Source organism: Rhinoderma darwinii, chromosome 3 (assembly GCF_050947455.1).
Source record: "Rhinoderma darwinii isolate aRhiDar2 chromosome 3, aRhiDar2.hap1, whole genome shotgun sequence".
In the NCBI taxonomy this organism is placed as follows: domain Eukaryota; kingdom Metazoa; phylum Chordata; class Amphibia; order Anura; family Rhinodermatidae; genus Rhinoderma; species Rhinoderma darwinii.
This window is the reverse complement of record NC_134689.1, coordinates 87252636-87271095: the sequence shown is the minus strand read 5'-3', so window position 1 is coordinate 87271095 and position 18460 is coordinate 87252636. Positions and strand designations below refer to the sequence as shown.

At 47.3% G+C, this 18460-nt stretch overlaps 1 protein-coding gene across 1 annotated transcript in view; it reads left to right on the top strand.

Moving 5' to 3' along the window:
* The window catches only part of LOC142750375 (uncharacterized), a 468269-nt gene extending 455378 nt beyond the window's left edge, over window positions 1-12891 (top strand). The window contains exon 12 of the mRNA XM_075859374.1: window positions 12876-12891. Coding sequence (XP_075715489.1) covers window positions 12876-12891 — 16 coding nt within the window. The remainder of the gene's footprint in view (window positions 1-12875) is intronic.
* The last annotated feature ends 5569 nt before the right edge of the window (window positions 12892-18460 follow it).

Here is an 18460-nt window from a genome sequence, read left to right as displayed (position 1 = left end):
GAGCCCAAATCATGAAGATTGTGTCACTGTCCAAATAATTCTGGACCTAACTGCATATACAGCACTAGAACCAAGCTCAGCACATAAAAACAGAACCAAGCTCAGTACATAAATAAAGTACCAGAACCAAGCTCAGTACATAAATATGGTGCCAGAACCAAGCCAAATACAGAGATATGGTGCCAGAATTAAGCTCAGCACATACTGTATATACAGACCCAAGCCCAGTACATCTTGACAGAACCAAGCTCAGTATATAAATACAGATCCGAGCTCAGTACATAAATATAGTACTAGAGCCAAGCTCAGTACATATATACAGCCCCAAAACCAAGCTCAGTACATAAATACAGCACCAGAACAAAATTCAGTAGATAAATACAGAACTAGAACCAAGCTCAGAATATAAATACCGAACCAAGCTCAGTATATAAATACAGATCCAAGCCCAGTATATAAATACCGTACCAGAACCAAGTTCAGTACAGAAATACAGTACCAGAACAAAGCTCAGTACATATATAGAGTACCAGAACGAAGCTCAGTACATATATATAGCACCAGAACAAAGCTCAGTACATAAATACAGCACCAAAACCCAGTTCAGCACATAAATACAGCACCAAAACCAAGTTCAGCACATAAATACAGTTCTAGAACCAAGCTCAGCACATAAATACAGTACCAGAACAAAACTCAGTACATATATACAACATCAGAACCAAGCTCTGTACATAAAAACGACACCAAAACCGAGCTCAGTATATATATATATATATATATATATATACAGCACTAGAACCAAGCTCTCTACATAAATACAGCACTAGAACTAAGCTCAGTACATAAATACAGAACTAGAACAAAGCTCAGTACATAAATACAGACCCAAGCTCAGTACATAGATAGAGACCCAAGTTCAGTATATAAATACAGATCCAATCCAGGAAAATAAATATAGTTCTAGAACCAAGCCCAGTACATAAATACAGTACCAGAAACAAGCTCAGTACATATATACAGCACCTGAACCAAGGTCAGTACATGAATACAGCACCAGAACATAGCTCAGCACATAAATACAGCACTGGAACCAAGCTCAGTACATATATACAGCACCAGAACAAATCTCCACAAATAAATACAGAACCAAGCTCAGTACATAAATACAGTACTAGAACAAAGCTCAGTACATATATACAGCACCAAAACAAATCACAGTACATAAATACAGCACAATAACCAAGCTCAGCACACAAATACAGAACCAAGCTCAGTACAAAAATACAGAACTAGAACCAAACTCAGTACATTTATACAGCACCATATCCAAACTCAGTATATATCTCAGCACACAAATACAGAACCATGCTCAGTAGATTTATGCAGCACAAGAACCAAGCTCAGTACATATATACAGCAACAGAATGAAACTCAGTACATATACAATACCAGTACAAATGTGGTACAGATATTATTTGCAAATACAGCTTAATGCCCTTTTACATGGGCAATTAATAAGGCAAATGAGCATTCATATGAACACTTCTACCCAATCATTTCCTGTGTAAACAGGGCAATGATCAGCCGACGAACGAGCAAAACCTCATTGATCGGCTGATTGCATAGTTTATGCAGCACTTAATATTATTGTTGTCGGCAGCTCTTATCTCTATGTAAACAGGGAGATGTATTGCCAATATGATGGAAACGTATAACCAATTATTGCTCCTTGTGAAAGGAGCAAACGAGCGCTCATCAACGATGTAATGACGGGGTAGGGAGACAGACAGGTGAGCCCTAATCTACCCGCCACTCAGTCCCTGCCAACTTGCACGGCCCGTCCTAGGCGACGGCGTACAACTGGGTGACGGTCCCTACGCTCAATATGTGCACGACAGACAAACAGACAAGGGTACACAGAAGCTAAGGGAAATGGGGCAGTTGCCCACGGCAACACCGTGAGCAACAAGAGTAGTGAACGAGCCGAGTCAAACGAGGAGTGTACAAGGTACCAAACGCAGAGCAGGAGAGTAGTCAGTAAAGCCAGGGTCAATTTGAAGCATAGGTAAATAGTACTAGCAGGAGCAGCAGAGCCAGGAACCTAGACAGAATCACAGGCAAAGGAAATGAAGGTATAAATAGACAGAGGGCGGGAGCTAGCTCCGTCTGGCCAGGCTGTGATAGGCTCTCCCACTCCTCAGCCTACCAGCCTGAGTGGTAGCAGATCGAGTCACTCTATCAGACTTAGGAGCAAGTGCAGACTGATTAACCACGGGCGTCGACACAGAAGCTGTGTCTGGCAGATCCTTTACAGTACCCCCCCTTTTATGAGGGGCCACTGGACCCTTTCTAGGTGGACCTGGCTTATTGGGGAACCGAAGATGGAACCTCCTGAGCAATACCCCAGCGTGAACATCCCGGGCGGGTACCCAAGTCCTCTCCTCAGGCCCGTATTCTCTCCAATGAACCAGGTACTGGAGGGAGCCTTAGACCATCATGCTGTCCACAATCTTGGCCACCTCGAATTCTACCCCTTCAGGGGTGAGAACAGGTACCAGAGGTTTCCTCGAGGTAGCCAAGGACGGGGAGCAGCGTTTCAGGAGGGAGGCATGAAACACGTCGTGTATTCGAAAAGATGGGTGTAACTCCAGTCGGAAGTAGACAGGGTTAAGGACTTCAATGACCTTGTACGGCCCTATATACCGGGGAGCAAATTTTTGGATGGGACTTTAAGGCGCAAATTTTTTGAAGACAGCCACACCAGATCCCCGACCACAAACAAGGGGTTAGCAGAATGTCTTCTATCTGCCTCTGGGACGCCTCTAGGTTCTTCTGAACCTGGGCCCAGACTGTGCACAGTTCCGGAAGAACGACATCTACCTCGGGATTGTTGGAACCACCAGGTGAAACGGAGGAGAACCGTGAATTAAACCCAAAATTACAGAAAAAGGGGGAGACCCCTGACGAGTTACTGACCCGGTTATTAAGGGAAAATTCGGCGAGGGAAATGAAGGAGACCCAATCATATTGACAGTCAGAGATAAAACACCTTAAATATTGTTCTAGAGACTGATTAGTCCTCTCAGTTTGGCCATTAGTTTCAGGATGGAAGGCCGAGGAGAAGGACATATCAATCTCCAACTTTTTACAGAAAGCTCTCCAAAGCAATTAAACAAATTGTACCCCTCTGTCAGAAACAATATTGACAGGAACCCCATGGAGACGCAGGATGTGTTTGACAAACAAGGTAGCTAATGTCTTAGCATTGGGTAGTTTTTTGAGGGGCACAAAGTGGCACATCTTACTGAAGCGGTCTACTACAACCCACACCATCGACTTGCCTTGAGATGGAGGCAGATCGGTGATAAAATCCATGGAGATATGGGTTCAAGGTCTCTGGGGAATGGGCAAAGAACATAGTAAGCCCACTGGTCGGGACCTGGGAGTCTTGGACCTAGCACAAATTTCACAAGCGGCGACGTAGGCCTTAACGTCTTTAGGCAACCCAGGCCACCAATAGTTTCTGGCAATGAGGTGATTGGTACCCAGGATGCCTGGATGGCCAGGTAGTGCAGAGTCATGATTTTCCCTGAGTACCCTTAGCCGGAATTGCAGGGGAACAAACAGCTTGTTCTCAGGAAGGTCCCCGGGTGCTGAACCTTGATCAGCCGCAATTTCGAAGACTAAGTCAGAATCAACAGAGGAAATGATTATACCTGGGGGCAGAACACAAGCAGGATCTTCCTCCGAAGGAGGGCTGGCCATGAAGCTACGCGACAGTGCATCAGATTTAATATTTTTAGACCCAGCCCTATAGGTGACCAAAAAGTTGAATCTAGTAAAAAACAACGCCCATTGAGCTTGTCTCGGGTTTAGCCTCTGGGCAGATTCTAGGAAAACCAGATTCTTGTGGTTGGTAAGGACCATTACCTGGTGCCTAGCCCCCTCCAGGAAGTGGCGCCACTCTTCAAATGCCCATTTAATGGCTAAGAGTTTGCGGTTGCCAATGTCATAGTTACTCTCAGTGGGCGAGAACTTCCTGGAGAAGTAGGCACAGGGACGGAGATGGGTGAGGGACCTGGTACCCTGGGACAAGACAGCACCCACTCCCACCTCGGAAGCGTCAACCTCCACGATGAATGGCTCCATTTGGTTAGGCTGAATCAGCACTGGGGCCGAGATAAAGCACTTCTTAAGGACCTCAAAAGCCTGGACCACCTCTATAAGCCAGTGGAGGAGATTAGCACCTTTGCGAGTAAGATCCATAAGAGGCTTAGCGATGACCGAGAAGTTAGCAATAAATCTCCTGTAATAATTAGCAAACCCCAGGGAGCACTGTAACGCCTTCAGGGAGGCAGGTTGGACCCATTCAGCCACAGCCTGAACCTTGGCAGGGTCCATGCGGAATTCATGAGGAGTGAGGATTTGACCCAAAAATGGTATCTCCTGCACCCCAAACACACATTTTTCAGTTTTAGCAAAGAGTTTGTCTTCCCGAAGGGCCTTGAGCACCTTCCTGACATGCTCAATGTGGGAGGACCAGTCCTTGGAAAACAGAAGTATGTCATCAAGGTACACTACAAGAAATACCCCCAGGCCGTCTCTTAAAATCTCATTTATGAAATTCTGGAAGACCGCGGGAGCATTACACAACCCAAAGGGCATGACGAGGTATTCGAAATGACCTTCGGGCGTGTTAAACGCAGATTTCCACTCATCCCCCTCTCTGATGCGGATAAGGTTATACGCCCCCCGTAGATAAAATTTAGAGAACCATTGGGCCCCCTGAACCTGATTGAAGAGATCAGGAATCAAAGGAAGGGGATACTGGTTCCTTACAGTGACCTTATTCAAGTTTCAGTAATCGATGCACGGCCTAAGACCACCATCCTTCTTCCCTATGAAGAAGAAGCCAGCACCTACCAGAGAAGTAGAGGGGTGAATGTAACCCTCGGCCAGGCATTCCTGGATATACTCTCTCATGGCTTCACGTTCGGGACAAGAGAGATTAAATATCCTACCCTTAGGGAGTTTAGCTCCTGGTACCAAATCGATTGCGCAATCATATTCTCTATGAGGAGGTAACACTTCGGAGGCCTTTTTAGAAAAAACATCAGCGAAGTCCTAAATAAACTCAGGTGGAGAGTTCACCTCCTCAGAGAGAGAAATAAAATTAACAGAAAAACATGACGTCATGCATTCATTACCCCATTTGGTAAGATCCCCAGTATTCCAGTTAAACGTGGGATTATGCATCTGCAACCAGGGAAGGCCTAAAACCAAATCAGACGATAATCCCTGCATCACCAGTACAGAACACTGCTCCAAATGCATGGAGCCAACAAGGAGTTCAAAAACAGGGGTATGCTGCGTAAAATAACCATTAGCAAGTGGAGTGGAGTCGATACCCACTACCGGGACAGTTTTAGGCAAATCAATCAATTTCATAGCTAGAGACATAGCAAATTCCACAGACATAATATTAGCAGAAGACCCTGAATCCACGAAGGCACTGCCGGTAGCAGACCTACCCTCAAAAGAGACCTGCAAGGGAAGCAAGATCTTATTAGGTTTCATATTTACGGGAAATACCTGTGCGCCCAAGTGACCTCCCCGATGGTCACTTAGGCGCGGAAGTTCTTCTGTCTGCTTATTCTTAAGCCTAGGACAGTTGTTCACTTGATGCTTGCAATCCCCACAGTAGTAGCAGAGACCATTCTTCCTGCGGATCTCTCTACGTTGTTGGGGAGACACGGAGGCCCCGAGTTGCATTGGTTCATCCGAGTTTTCCGTGGAAGGACGAAGCAACGGAACCTCGGGAGCCATCATGGGGGAGTCAGATGAGAAAGCATAAAAACGTTCAAGTCGTCGTTCCCTGAGACGTCGGTCAAGACATACCGCTAAAGCCATAACCTGATCTAGAGAGTCTGAAGAGGGATAGCTAACTAACAGGCCTTTTAGGGCGTTCGACAGACCCAATCTAAACTGGCACCTCAAGGCAGGGTCATTCCACCGAGAAGCTACACACCACTTCCTAAAGTCAGAACAGTACTCCTCAACGGGTCTCTTACCCTGACGTAAGGTCACCAGCTGACTCTGGGCAAAGGCAGTCTTGTCAGTCTCGTCATATATGAGCCCAAGAGCAGAAAAAAAAGATCAACAGAGGAAAGTTCAGGGGCGTCATGAGCCAAGGAGAAGGCTCATTCTTGGGGCCCGTCCTGGAGCCGGGACATAATTATACCCACTCGCTGGCTCTCAGAACCTGAGGAGTGGGGCCTTAGACGGAAATAGAGCCTACAACTCTCCCGAAAGGAGAAAAAAGTCTTCCGGTCCCCTGAGAACCGGTCAGACAACTTGAGGTGGGGTTCAAGAGGTGAGGTGGGGGGCACTACTAGGATGGCATCACGCTGTTTGCCCCTCTGAGCCAGGGCTTGGACCTGTAGGGAGAGGCCCTGCATTTTCTGAGCCAGGGTATCAAGGGGGTCCATAGTTGTGTCAGGGACCAGGGTAGAAAAGGTATATGGGCCTGTGATTATGTAATGACGGGGTAGGGAGACAGACAGGTGAGCCCTAATCTACCTACCACTCAGTCCCTGCCTACTTGCAAGGCCCGTCCTAGGCGACGGCGTACAACTGGGCGACGGTCCCTACGCTCAATATGTGCACGACAGACAAACAGACAAGGGTACACAGAAGCTAAGGGAAATGGGGCAGTTGCCCACGGCAACACCGTGAGCAACAAGAGTAGTGAACGAGCCGAGTCAAACGAGGAGTGTACAAGGTACCAAACGCAGAGCAGGAGAGTAGTCAGTAAAGCCAGGGTCAATTTGAAGCAGAGGTAAATAGTACTAGCAGGAGCAGCAGAGCCAGGAACCTAGACAGAATCACAGGCAAAGGAGGAGCAGGAAATGAAGGTATAAATAGACAGAGGGCGGGAGCTAGCTCCGTCTTGCCAGGCTGTGATAGGCTCTCCCACTCCTCAGCCTAAGCCTACCAGCCTGAGAGGTAGCAGATCGATTCACTCTATCAGATTTAGGAGCAGGTGCAGACTGATTAAACACGGGCGTCGACTCAGAAGCTGTGTCTGGCAGATCCTTTACAAACGAGCTGTCTTATTGATCGGCACTCATTTTCACAGCCCATATATGTCCATGTAAAAGGAGTCTTAGCCCCTGCCATATAAGTTTGTACCATGTGAAACTACAGCGCCCATTATGTCCTGAGGAATGGTAAAGCTGTGCTGGGAGTTGCAATTTCCCAAAAAACGAATGCTACCACCCATCATCATGCTGTAGACCATATGAGTGTAGACAGGACTAATCAGACAAAGTCAGAGGGAGAATAAACATTTACATTCAGTGACTCACAGGTGACGTCTTCCCTAACTGGAGTCTTTTACGTTATCTTTCCTTCCCCATCCGGTCCAGACCTCCATGATGACTTTCCCGACCACGACTCATCTCTGCAGCATGTGCCACTCAGATGTCTTCAGCTCCTCACCTTTCCAACAAATCCGCACCTATAAACTAAAACAAAATCCTCTTGGTGCCAAACACTACACCCCTTAATATAATAGCACCATACACTGTGCCTCTGGATATATTTCCACACACTGTGCCCCTGCATACAGTCGTTTCACACATTGTGCCCTCAAATACAATCATGCCACACTCTGTACTCCATGCAAATAAAGTGCCCCATACACAGTGCCACTTATAAATAGTGCCAGACATTGCGCCCGCTGAAAATAGTTCCATAGGCTGTGCCTTATAAAAATAAAGCACCAAACACACAGTGCCTGCTAAAAAGAGTGCCAAAAGCTGTGCTCCACACAAATAAAGTGACACACACGCTGTGCCCCTGTAGAGAGTGTCACACACTGTGCCCCTGTAGAGTGTCACACACCGGGCCCCCTATAGAGTGTCACTCACAGTGCCCCGTGAAGAGTGTGTCAAATGCTGTGCCCTCTATACAGTAGAGATGCTTTGCCTGGTAGAGAAAGAGTCCCCCCCCACACACATACACACACAGTGGCCCCTGTAGAATGTCACACAGTGCCCCTATAGAAAGTCTCACACATTCCTCCTGCAGAAAGTGCCATCTGTAGAAAGTGCCTTACATTGCCCCTTTTAGAAAGTGTGTAACACAAATAGCCCCCTGTAGAAAGTGGCACGCAGTATCCCTTGTGGATAGTGCCACAGTGCCCATTGTAGATAATGCCACTCACAGCTATGTATAGAATTTTGTGACAAGAAATTAAGCATTTCAGCTTGCTGGACCTTCAGGAGGTTACGGCTGACAGTATGACAGCTTGTCTAGTATGTGGGTCTATAAAGTATAGAAAAAGTTAAACGTTTGGTGTAAATAGGCACAATTTTAATGTTTGAGAAGTGTCTCAAAAGGGTAGCGTGTGTAATGATGGGGGTAAGGAAACAGACAAGTGAGCCCTAATCTACCCGCCACTCAGTCCCTGCCTACTTGCAACGACCCGCCTAGGCGACAGGGTACAACTGGGCGACGGTCCCTACGCTCAATAAGTGCCCGACAGACAAACAGACAAGGGTACACAGAAGCAAGGGAAAAGGGGCAGTTGCCCACAGTAACACCGTGAGCAACAAGAGTGGTGAACGAGCCGAGTCAAACCAGGAGTATACGAGGTACCAAACGCAGAGCAGGAGAGTAGTGAACAAGCCGAGTCAAACCAGGAGTGTACGAGGTACCAAACGGCTGTGATAGGCTTTCCCACTCCTAAGCCTGCCATCCTGAGCGGTGGAAGATGGAGTCAGTCTCACAGACATAGAAGCAGGTGCAGACTGATTACCTATGGGCGTGGATACAGAAGCTGTGTCTGGCAGATCCTTAACAGTACCCCCCCTTTTATGAGGGGCCACCGGACCCTTTCTAGATGGACCTGGTTTATTGGGGAAAAGAAGGTGGAACCTCCTGAGCAATACCCCAGCATGAACATCCCGGGCGGGTACCCAAGTCCTCTCCTCAGGCCCGTATCCTCTCCAATGGACCAGGTACTGGAGGGAGCCTTGGACCATCTTGCTGTCCACAATCTTGGCCACCTCGAATTCTACCCCCTCAGGGGTGAGAACAGGGACAGGAGGTTTCCTCGAGGGAGCCAAGGACGGGGAGCAGCGTTTAAGGAGGGAGGCATGAAACACGTCGTGTACTCGAAAAGATGGGGGCAACTCCAGTCGTAAGGAGACAGGATTGAGGACTTCAATGACCTTGTACGACCCTATAAACCGGGGAGCAAACTTCTTGGACGGGACTTTAAGGCGCAAGTTCTTAGACGATAGCCACACCAGATCCCCGACCATAAACAAGTGGTTAGCAGAACGTCTTCTATCTGCCTGAGTTTTTTGTATGCTCTGAGACGCCTCTAGGTTCTTCTGAACCTGGGCCCAGACTGTGCACAGTTCCCGATGAACGACCTCTACCTCGGGATTGTTGGAACTACCAGGTGAAACGGAGGAGAACCGTGGATTAAACCCAAAATTACAGAAAAAGGGGGAGACCCCTGACGAGTTACTAACCCGGTTATTAAGGGAAAATTTGGCGAGGGGAATGAATGAGACCCAATAATATTGACAGTCAGAGATAAAACACCTTAAATATTGTTCTAGAGACTGCTTAGTCCTCTCGGTTTGGCCATTAGTTTCAGGATGGAAGGCAGAGGAGAAGGACAGATCAATCTCCAACTTTTTACAGAAGGCTCTCCAAAACAAAGAAACAAATTGTACCCCTCTGTCAGAAACAAAATTGACAGGGACCCCATGGAGACGCAGGATGTGTTTGACAAATAAGGTAGCTAACGTCTTAGCATTGGGTAGTTTTTTGAGGGGCACAAAGTGGCACATCTTACTGAAGCGGTCTACTACAACCCACACCACCGACTTGCCTTGAGATGGAGGCAAATCGGTGATAAAATCCATGGAGAAATGGGTCCAAGGTCTCTGGGGAAAGGGCAAAGAACGTAGTAAGCCCGCTGGTCGGGACCTGGGAGTCTTGGATCTAGCACAAACCTCACAAGCGGCGACGTAGGCCTTAACGTCTTTAGGCAACCCAGGCCACCAATAGTTTCTGGCAATGAGGTGCTTGGTACCCAGGATGCCTGGATGACCAGATAGTGCGGAGTCATGATTTTCCCTAAGTACCCTTAGCCGGAATTGCAGGGGAACAAACAGCTTGTTCTCAGGAAGGTTCCTGGGAGCTGAACCTTGATCAGCAGCAATTTCAGAGACTAAATCAGAATCAATAGAGGAAATGATTATACCTGGAGGCAAAATACAAGCAGGATCTTCCTCCGAAGGAGGGCTGGCCATGAAGCTACGCGACAGTGCATCAGCCTTAATATTTTTAGACCCAGCCCTATAGGTAACCAAAAAATTTAATCTGGTAAAAAATAACGCCCATCGAGCTTGTCTCGGGTTTAGCCTCCGGGCAGATTCTTGTGGTCGGTAAGGACCGTTACCTGGTGCCTAGCCCCCTCCAGGAAGTGGCGCCACTCTTCAAATGCCCATTTAATGGCTAAGAGTTCGCGGTTGCCAATATCATAGTTACTCTCAGTGGGCAAAACTTAGTGGAGAAGTAGGCACAGGGACGGAGATGGGTGAGGGACCTGGTACCCTGGGACAAGACAGCCCCCACTCCCACCTCGGACGCGTCAACCTCCACAATAAATGGCTCCATTTGGTTGGGCTGAACCAACACCGGGGCCAAGATAAAGCACTTCTTAAGGACCTCAAAAGCCTGGACAGCCTCAGGAGGCCAGCGGAGGAGATCAGCACCCTTGCGAGTGAGGTCCGTAAGAGGCTTAGCGATGACCGAGAAGTTAGCAATAAATCTCCTGTAATAATTAGCGAACCCCAAAAAGCACTGTAACGCCTTCAGGGAGGCAGGTTGGACCCATTCCGCCACAGCCTGGACCTTGGTGGGGTCCATGCAGAATTCATGAGGAAAGAGGATTTGACCCAAAAATGGTATCTCCTGCACCCCAAACACACATTTTTCGGTCTTCGCAAACAGTTTGTTTTCCCGAAGGACCTGGAGCACCTTCCTGACATGCTCAATGTGGGAGGACCAGTCCTTGGAAAACACAAGTATGTCATCAAGGTACACTACAAGAAATACCCCCAGGTAATCTCTTAAAATCTCATTTATGAAATTCTGGAAGACCGCGGGAGCATTACACAACCCAAAGGGCATGACGAGGTATTCGAAATGACCTTCGGGTGTGTTAAACGCAGTCTTCCACTCATCCCCCTCTTTGATGCGGATAAGGTTATACGCCCCCCGTAGATCAAACTAAGAGAACCATTGGGCCCCCTGAACCTGATTAAAGAGATCAGGAATCAAAGGAAGGGGATACTGGTTCCTTACAGTGACCTTATTCAAGTTACGGTAGTCAATGCATGGCCTAAGACCACCATCCTTCTTCCCTACGAAGAAGAAGCCAGCACCTACCGGAGACGTAGAGGGGCGAATGTAACCCTTGGCCAGGCATTCCTGGATATACTCTCTCATGGCTTCACGTTCGGGATAAGAGAGATTAAATATCCTACCCTTAGGGAGCTTAGCTCCTGGTACCAAATCGATAGCGCAATCGTATTCTCTATGAGGAGGTAACACTTCGGAGGCCTCCTTAGAGAAAACATCAGCGAAGTCCTGAACAATCTCAGGTAGCGTGTTCACCTCCTCAGGGGGAGAAATAGAATTAACAGAAAAACATAATGTCAAGCATTCATTACCCCATTTGGTAAGATCCCCAGTATTCCAGTCAAATGTGGGATTATGCAACTGCAACCAGGGAAGGCCTAAAACCAAATCGGACGATAATCCCTGCATCAACAGTACAGAGCACTGCTCCAAATGCATGGAGCCAACAAGGAGTTCAAAAACAGGGGTATGCTGTGTAAAATAACCATTAGCAAGAGGAGTGGAGTCGATACCCACTACCGGGACAGGTTTAGGCAAATCAATCAAAGGCATAGCTAGAGACATAGAAAATTCCACAGACATGATATTAGCAGACGACCCTGAATCCATGAAGGCACTGCCGGTAGCAGACCTACCACCAAAAGAGACCTGAAAGGGAAGCAAGATTTTATTACGTTTCATATTTACGGCAAATACCTGTGCGCCCAAGTGACCTCCCCGATGATCACTTAGGCGCGGAAGTTTTCCGGCTGCTTATTCTTACGCCTAGGACAGGTGTTCACTTGATGCTTGTCATCCCCACAATAGAAGCAGAGACCATTCTTCCTGCGGAATTCTCTACGTTGTTGGGGGGACACGGAGGCCCCGAGTTGCATAGGTACCTCCGAGTCTTCCGTGGAAGAACGAAGCAACGGAACCTCGGGAGGCATCATGGGGGAGTCAGAGGAGAAAACACAAAAACTTTCACGTTGTCGTTCCCTGAGACGTCGGTCAAGTCGTACCGCTAAAGCCATAACCTGGTCTAGGGAGTCAGGAGAGGGATAGCTAACTAGCAGGTCTTTCAGGGCGTTCGACAGACCCAACCTAAACTGGCACCTTAAGGCAGGGTCATTCCACCGAGACGCTACGCACCACTTCCTAAAGTCAGAGCAATACTCTTCAACAGGTCTCTTACCCTGACGTAAGGTCACCAGCTGACTCGGCAAAGGCAGTCCTGTCAGTCTCGTCATATATGAGTCCGAGAGCAGAAAAGAAAAGATCAACAGAGGAAAGTTCAGGGGCGTCAGGAGCCAAGGAGAAGGCCCATTCTTGGGGCCCTTCCTGGAGCCGGGACATAATTATACCAACCCGCTGGCTCTCAGAACCTGAGGAGTGGGGCTTTAAACGAAAATAGAGCCTACAACTCTCCCGAAAGGAGAGAAATGTCTTCCGGTTCCCTGAAAACCGGTCAGGCAACTTGAGGTGGGGTTCAAGAGGTGAGGGGCACTACCATGGTAGCATCAGGCTGGTTGACCCTCTGAGCCAGGGCCTGGACCTGTAGGGAGAGACTCTGCATTTGCTGAACCAGGGTCTCATGGGGGTCCATAGTAGTGTGAGCGACCAGGGTAGAGTAGGTATAGGGCTTGTGATTATGTAACGAACACCGTGAGTAACAAAAGTGGTGAATGAGTCAAACCTGGAGTGTACGAAGTACCAAACGCAGAGCAGGAGAGTAGTGAACAAGCCGAGTCAAACCAGGAGTGTACGAGGTACCAAACGCAGAGCAGGAGAGAAGTCAGTAAGATAGGGTCAATATGAAGCATGGTCAAATGGTTAAAGAAGCTGCAGCAGGGCCAGGAAACAAAACAAGAATCACAAGCAAGGAGGAACAGGAAAGGCAGGTATAAATAGACAAAGGGCGGGAGCTAGCTCCGTCTGGCCAGCCTGTGATAGGCTCTCCCACTCCTAAGCCTGCCATCCTGAGTGGTGGAAGATGGAGTCAGTCTCACAGAAATAGAAGCAGGTGCAGACTGATTACCTATGGGCGTGGATATAGAAGCTGTGCCTGGCAGATCCTTAACAGCGTGGTTTCAAAATGCACCACAAAACTGGCACAAAATTCTGACATGAAATAAACAAAATCAAAAGGCGGTATAAAGAAAAGAATAGTCTCATGACATATGTGCCATTTATACAGCATGTACCACTGTAATACATTTTGTGGCTACCTGGCCTACGTTTACGCTGTCTAACTATTAAACGAAAAGTCATATGTATCGAAAATAGTTTTCTATGGTTATTTTATTTCATGTTTGTTTTAAATATATCTAAATTACTTTCAACAAAAATGTGTTGGGGCACAGAAGATTTATACTCTGCTATTAGAATATACATAACAAAAGGATTGATTTTTTTTTACATTTAAAATGTGTTTGTTTTATCCATGCAAATTCTGTGTGAAGTTATCGCCACTAGGTGTCTCCCGTCCTGTAATCTGCTGTCCACACCTGTTTGTCAAGCAAAATTCGTATCTAGTTGGAGAGCAAAGGAGACAGACTGCAGGAAGTGTGTCTCTTCACCGCCTGCCCAAAGAATTCTATGGATAGAGGAGGAGGTGCAGGAGGAGGGAACAGAGTGAGAGACACAAACCCTGCCTATAGAAATCTAAGGAGAGGGGACGGAGAGCAGAGTGAGAGACACAGGTACTGCTAACCATAGAAGTCTATGGAGAGGTGAGGGTGCAGTAGGAGGGAGTAGGGTGAGAGACACAGACGCTGCTGTCTATTAGAACTTTATGGTAAGGAGATGGGGAGCTGGGAGAGAGAGACACACAGATGATGCTGCCCGTTGAAGTCTATGGAAAGGGGAGGGAGGAGAAGGAGGAGGGAGCAGGGAGTGAGAGAGAGACATAGACACCCTGCTAATAGAAGTCTATGAAGAGGAGAGGGGGAGCAGGACAAGCGAGACAGAGAAACAGACACTGCAGCCCATGGAAGTCTATGGGGAGCGGAGTGGGAGTAGGAGTAAACTGGAGACAAAGGCTGCTGGTAAAACATATATGTCATCCCAGTTCTGGTTTCTCAGCTACACTGCTCATTACTACTGTATAATGTTCTCCATGCTGCTGCAGCTTCTTCTTCTCTCTGGTTGTGCTGTATATGGCAGACATTATAGCAGTTAGGCTCCACCCACTATCTCTGGTAAAGTGAGAGAATTAGAAATAGAGTCTACAAAAGGAGAAAACGGCTAAAAAAAATAAATAAAAAAAGCCATGTACAAGTCATATAATTGCCAGAAATGGTGTTATTCCACATGTACACACATATGACAGCTTATTCTGGAAAACCACCTGAAAAATCAGGGATGCTTCAAGTATTCAGCATTAATTGAATTTGACTACAGAGCATCGGACTGATCTGACTGAAGAGAAAGAATAAACATGGACATGAAGAGGTCAATAGAATTTTATTGTAGCCAGGGCTTCTCCACAATTATGAGATTGTATTTATGTGGAATATCACATTCAGAAACAGTTTTTAGGAAAGGTAGCCATACACAACCCATAATAGGTTATTCTTGAGGACTCTCACATAAGTAATAAACCCAGCAGAAGAAAGAAAACATTTCCTTTTTTGTTTAATGAAAAAAAAAATTATAAACAAAATAGCACCGCATGATAAAATATTTTATCTGCCATTTTTGACCGGTTCTGTGACAAAGGCCCCTAACTGAGCCTCCAATGCAGACATGAACGAGGCCTAACACATTTCTGGTCTAAACACTACATGAACCATACCACATGTATCTTTTTCCTCCTAATCTAAATTCTTTAAACCATGAAGAGGAGATGATGGTTTTCTTCCATAGATAATGATGTTTGTCAGAGATATGTAGTTTAACCAATATGTGTCTGAGAATATAATTGGGAACAATAATTGGTTAGGTTACATTTTCAATATACAAGACATAATTACTGTGGCATGATGTGTGTGAAGTAGGGGGTCAAATAGCAGATGGGAATACTTGTTAAAAACCTCATATTTACTAACGAACAATTAATAGAACAGAGATTGAGAAGTTTTTATTCCACTTCCTTAATTACCTCAACAGTTTTCCATATGTACTGTAAGTACCTGTTCTACCATAATATCCTTTTATGAGACAAGTGGAGAGGGACAGACAGACAGAGACACAAGCTTTCTTGGTATTCCCTTTAGAACTGCAAAGAAGGATATATTTTGAGGTCCAAGGAGAACAAAGTAATATTTAAATACAACCAGATGGAAGGGAGAACAGACATAGTTTGACACTTCACGGTCCCCCAGAGCACGCTTTCGCAGTTTCGAGAGAGAGAAAAAAGGCTAGATGTAACTCAGCTGGAAAGTTGCACATACTTCTATTGGAGTCGAGGACTGAGGCCTTGGAGACAAGGGATGATGTCGCCTAGTCTCACAGTGTGAATGGAATATTGGGTAAATGCCCCTACAGGTCCTACTAGGTGAAGGCAATTCCCAACACTGTAGCATACATGAAGTCACATGTAGCAGACCTGTGCTTTATTTGCTTGGAATACAGCGGCACCTAAGCTCTGGTAGTGCCTGTCTTGTCATAGAGATCGGAGGATAACAGCAGTGCGAACGGGGACCAAGACCTTCAAGGTACCATGGAGATGCATATGAAAGTAGGATCCATCTTGGCATTCTGTGGTGTAAAGCTGAGTATAAAGGGTGGTGCCCCTGGAGTTAAGCGTCATGAATTTAAGCTTAGCCTTGGTTCAAAATGATACAGTCGTTCTGAAACTTGAATTTCGGTACAAAGCTTCTTCTAGATACATCAACTTCACCAGCAAGCCAAGCCACACTTGATCAGGGGACTGTAGAGTGCGTACACTCCTACCGGGGGGGGGGAAGTGGCTTCACCTACTCACCTTCCCCATTAATGGCCATACCTTTTCCCAAACCCCCTGTCCCTCTAATAAGACTCAGACACTTGGGTTGGATAAATTTGGCCACAGCAGCCATTTTATTTACAAACAAACATCAAGAACAACAATTTACAAATAATAATAACAATGGAAGGAGAGTCCTTGGAGCTACAAAAAGTCTGTCACGAAACAGCCCACCTGCATAGTATTTTACTCCCAGCCGTCACCCTACTGGCTCAGGGGCACCGTTATACCTGCAGTTGGCTGACCTCAACCGCAACCACTCCCCGGGACACCACCCAGCGGGAGCCCAAATTGACCACTCCCCGGGACACCACCCAGCGGGAGCCCTAATTGACCACTCCTCGGGACACCACCCAGCAGGAGCCCAAATTGAGCAGACTACCAACCATAATAAATTGGGGAGGGACCATACCCCCTATGAATCCCCCCCCCCACAGTAATTTACCACCAACTCTAAGGACCCCCAATCCGCCATACAACTGCTGCGACATTGCAAAACTGTTCCACAGCATCCTCTGGTACCTGCGGAAAAACAAAAACAACGAGCAACAAAGCGAAATACCAAAATAGTCACACAGATGAACACATCATTTTGGGAGGGAGGGTGGGACAAGCTTCCCTGTGCTGTTACTAAAGATGGCGACGCCTTTCCCTCTCCTACCCTTAAGTAAACTGACCTCGCCCCCCCCACATCCGCCCCCTCCTAACCACACCCCTAACTCCTTAACTCCTTCCCTTCCTAACATCCCTGATCATGGTGGCCTCCCCCTATGGCATTCTGCCGGGTCCAGCCTGTACTTGATCAGGGGACTGTAGAGTGCGTACACTCCTACCGGGGGGGGAAGTGGCTTCACCTACTCACCTTCCCCATTAATGGCCATACCTTTTCCCAAACCCCCTGTCCCTCTAATAAGACTCAGACACTTGGGTTGGATAAATTTGGCCACAGCAGCCATTTTATTTACAAACAAACATCAAGAACAACAATTTACAAATAATAATAACAATGGAAGGAGAGTCCTTGGAGCTACAAAAAGTCTGTCACGAAACAGCCCACCTGCATAGTATTTTACTCCCAGCCGTCACCCTACTGGCTCAGGGGCACCGTTATACCTGCAGTTGGCTGACCTCAACCGCAACCACTCCCCGGGACACCACCCAGCGGGAGCCCAAATTGACCACTCCCCGGGACACCACCCAGCGGGAGCCCTAATTGACCACTCCTCGGGACACCACCCAGCAGGAGCCCAAATTGAGCAGACTACCAACCATAATAAATTGGGGAGGGACCATACCCCCTATGAATCCCCCCCCCCACAGTAATTTACCACCAACTCCAAGGACCCCCAATCCGCCATACAACTGCTGCGACATTGCAAAACTGTTCCACAGCATCCTCTGGTACCTGCGGAAAAACAAAAACAACGAGCAACAAAGCGAAATACCAAAATAGTCACACAGATGAACACATCATTTTGGGAGGGAGGGTGGGACAAGCTTCCCTGTGCTGTTACTAAAGATGGCGACGCCTTTCCCTCTCCTACCCTTAAGTAAACTGACCTCGCCCCCCCCACATCCGCCCCCTCCTAACCACACCCCTAACTCCTTAACTCCTTCCCTTCCTAACATCCCTGATCATGGTGGCCTCCCCCTATGGCATTCTGCCGGGTCCAGCCTGTACTTGATCAGGGGACTGTAGAGTGCGTACACTCCTACCGGGGGGGGGGGGGGGAAGTGGCTTCACCTACTCACCTTCCCCATTAATGGCCATACCTTTTCCCAAACCCCCTGTCCCTCTAATAAGACTCAGACACTTGGGTTGGATAAATTTGGCCACAGCAGCCATTTTATTTACAAACAAACATCAAGAACAACAATTTACAAATAATAATAACAATGGAAGGAGAGTCCTTGGAGCTACAAAAAGTCTGTCACGAAACAGCCCACCTGCATAGTATTTTACTCCCAGCCGTCACCCTACTGGCTCAGGGGCACCGTTATACCTGCAGTTGGCTGACCTCAACCGCAACCACTCCCCGGGACACCACCCAGCGGGAGCCCAAATTGACCACTCCCCGGGAC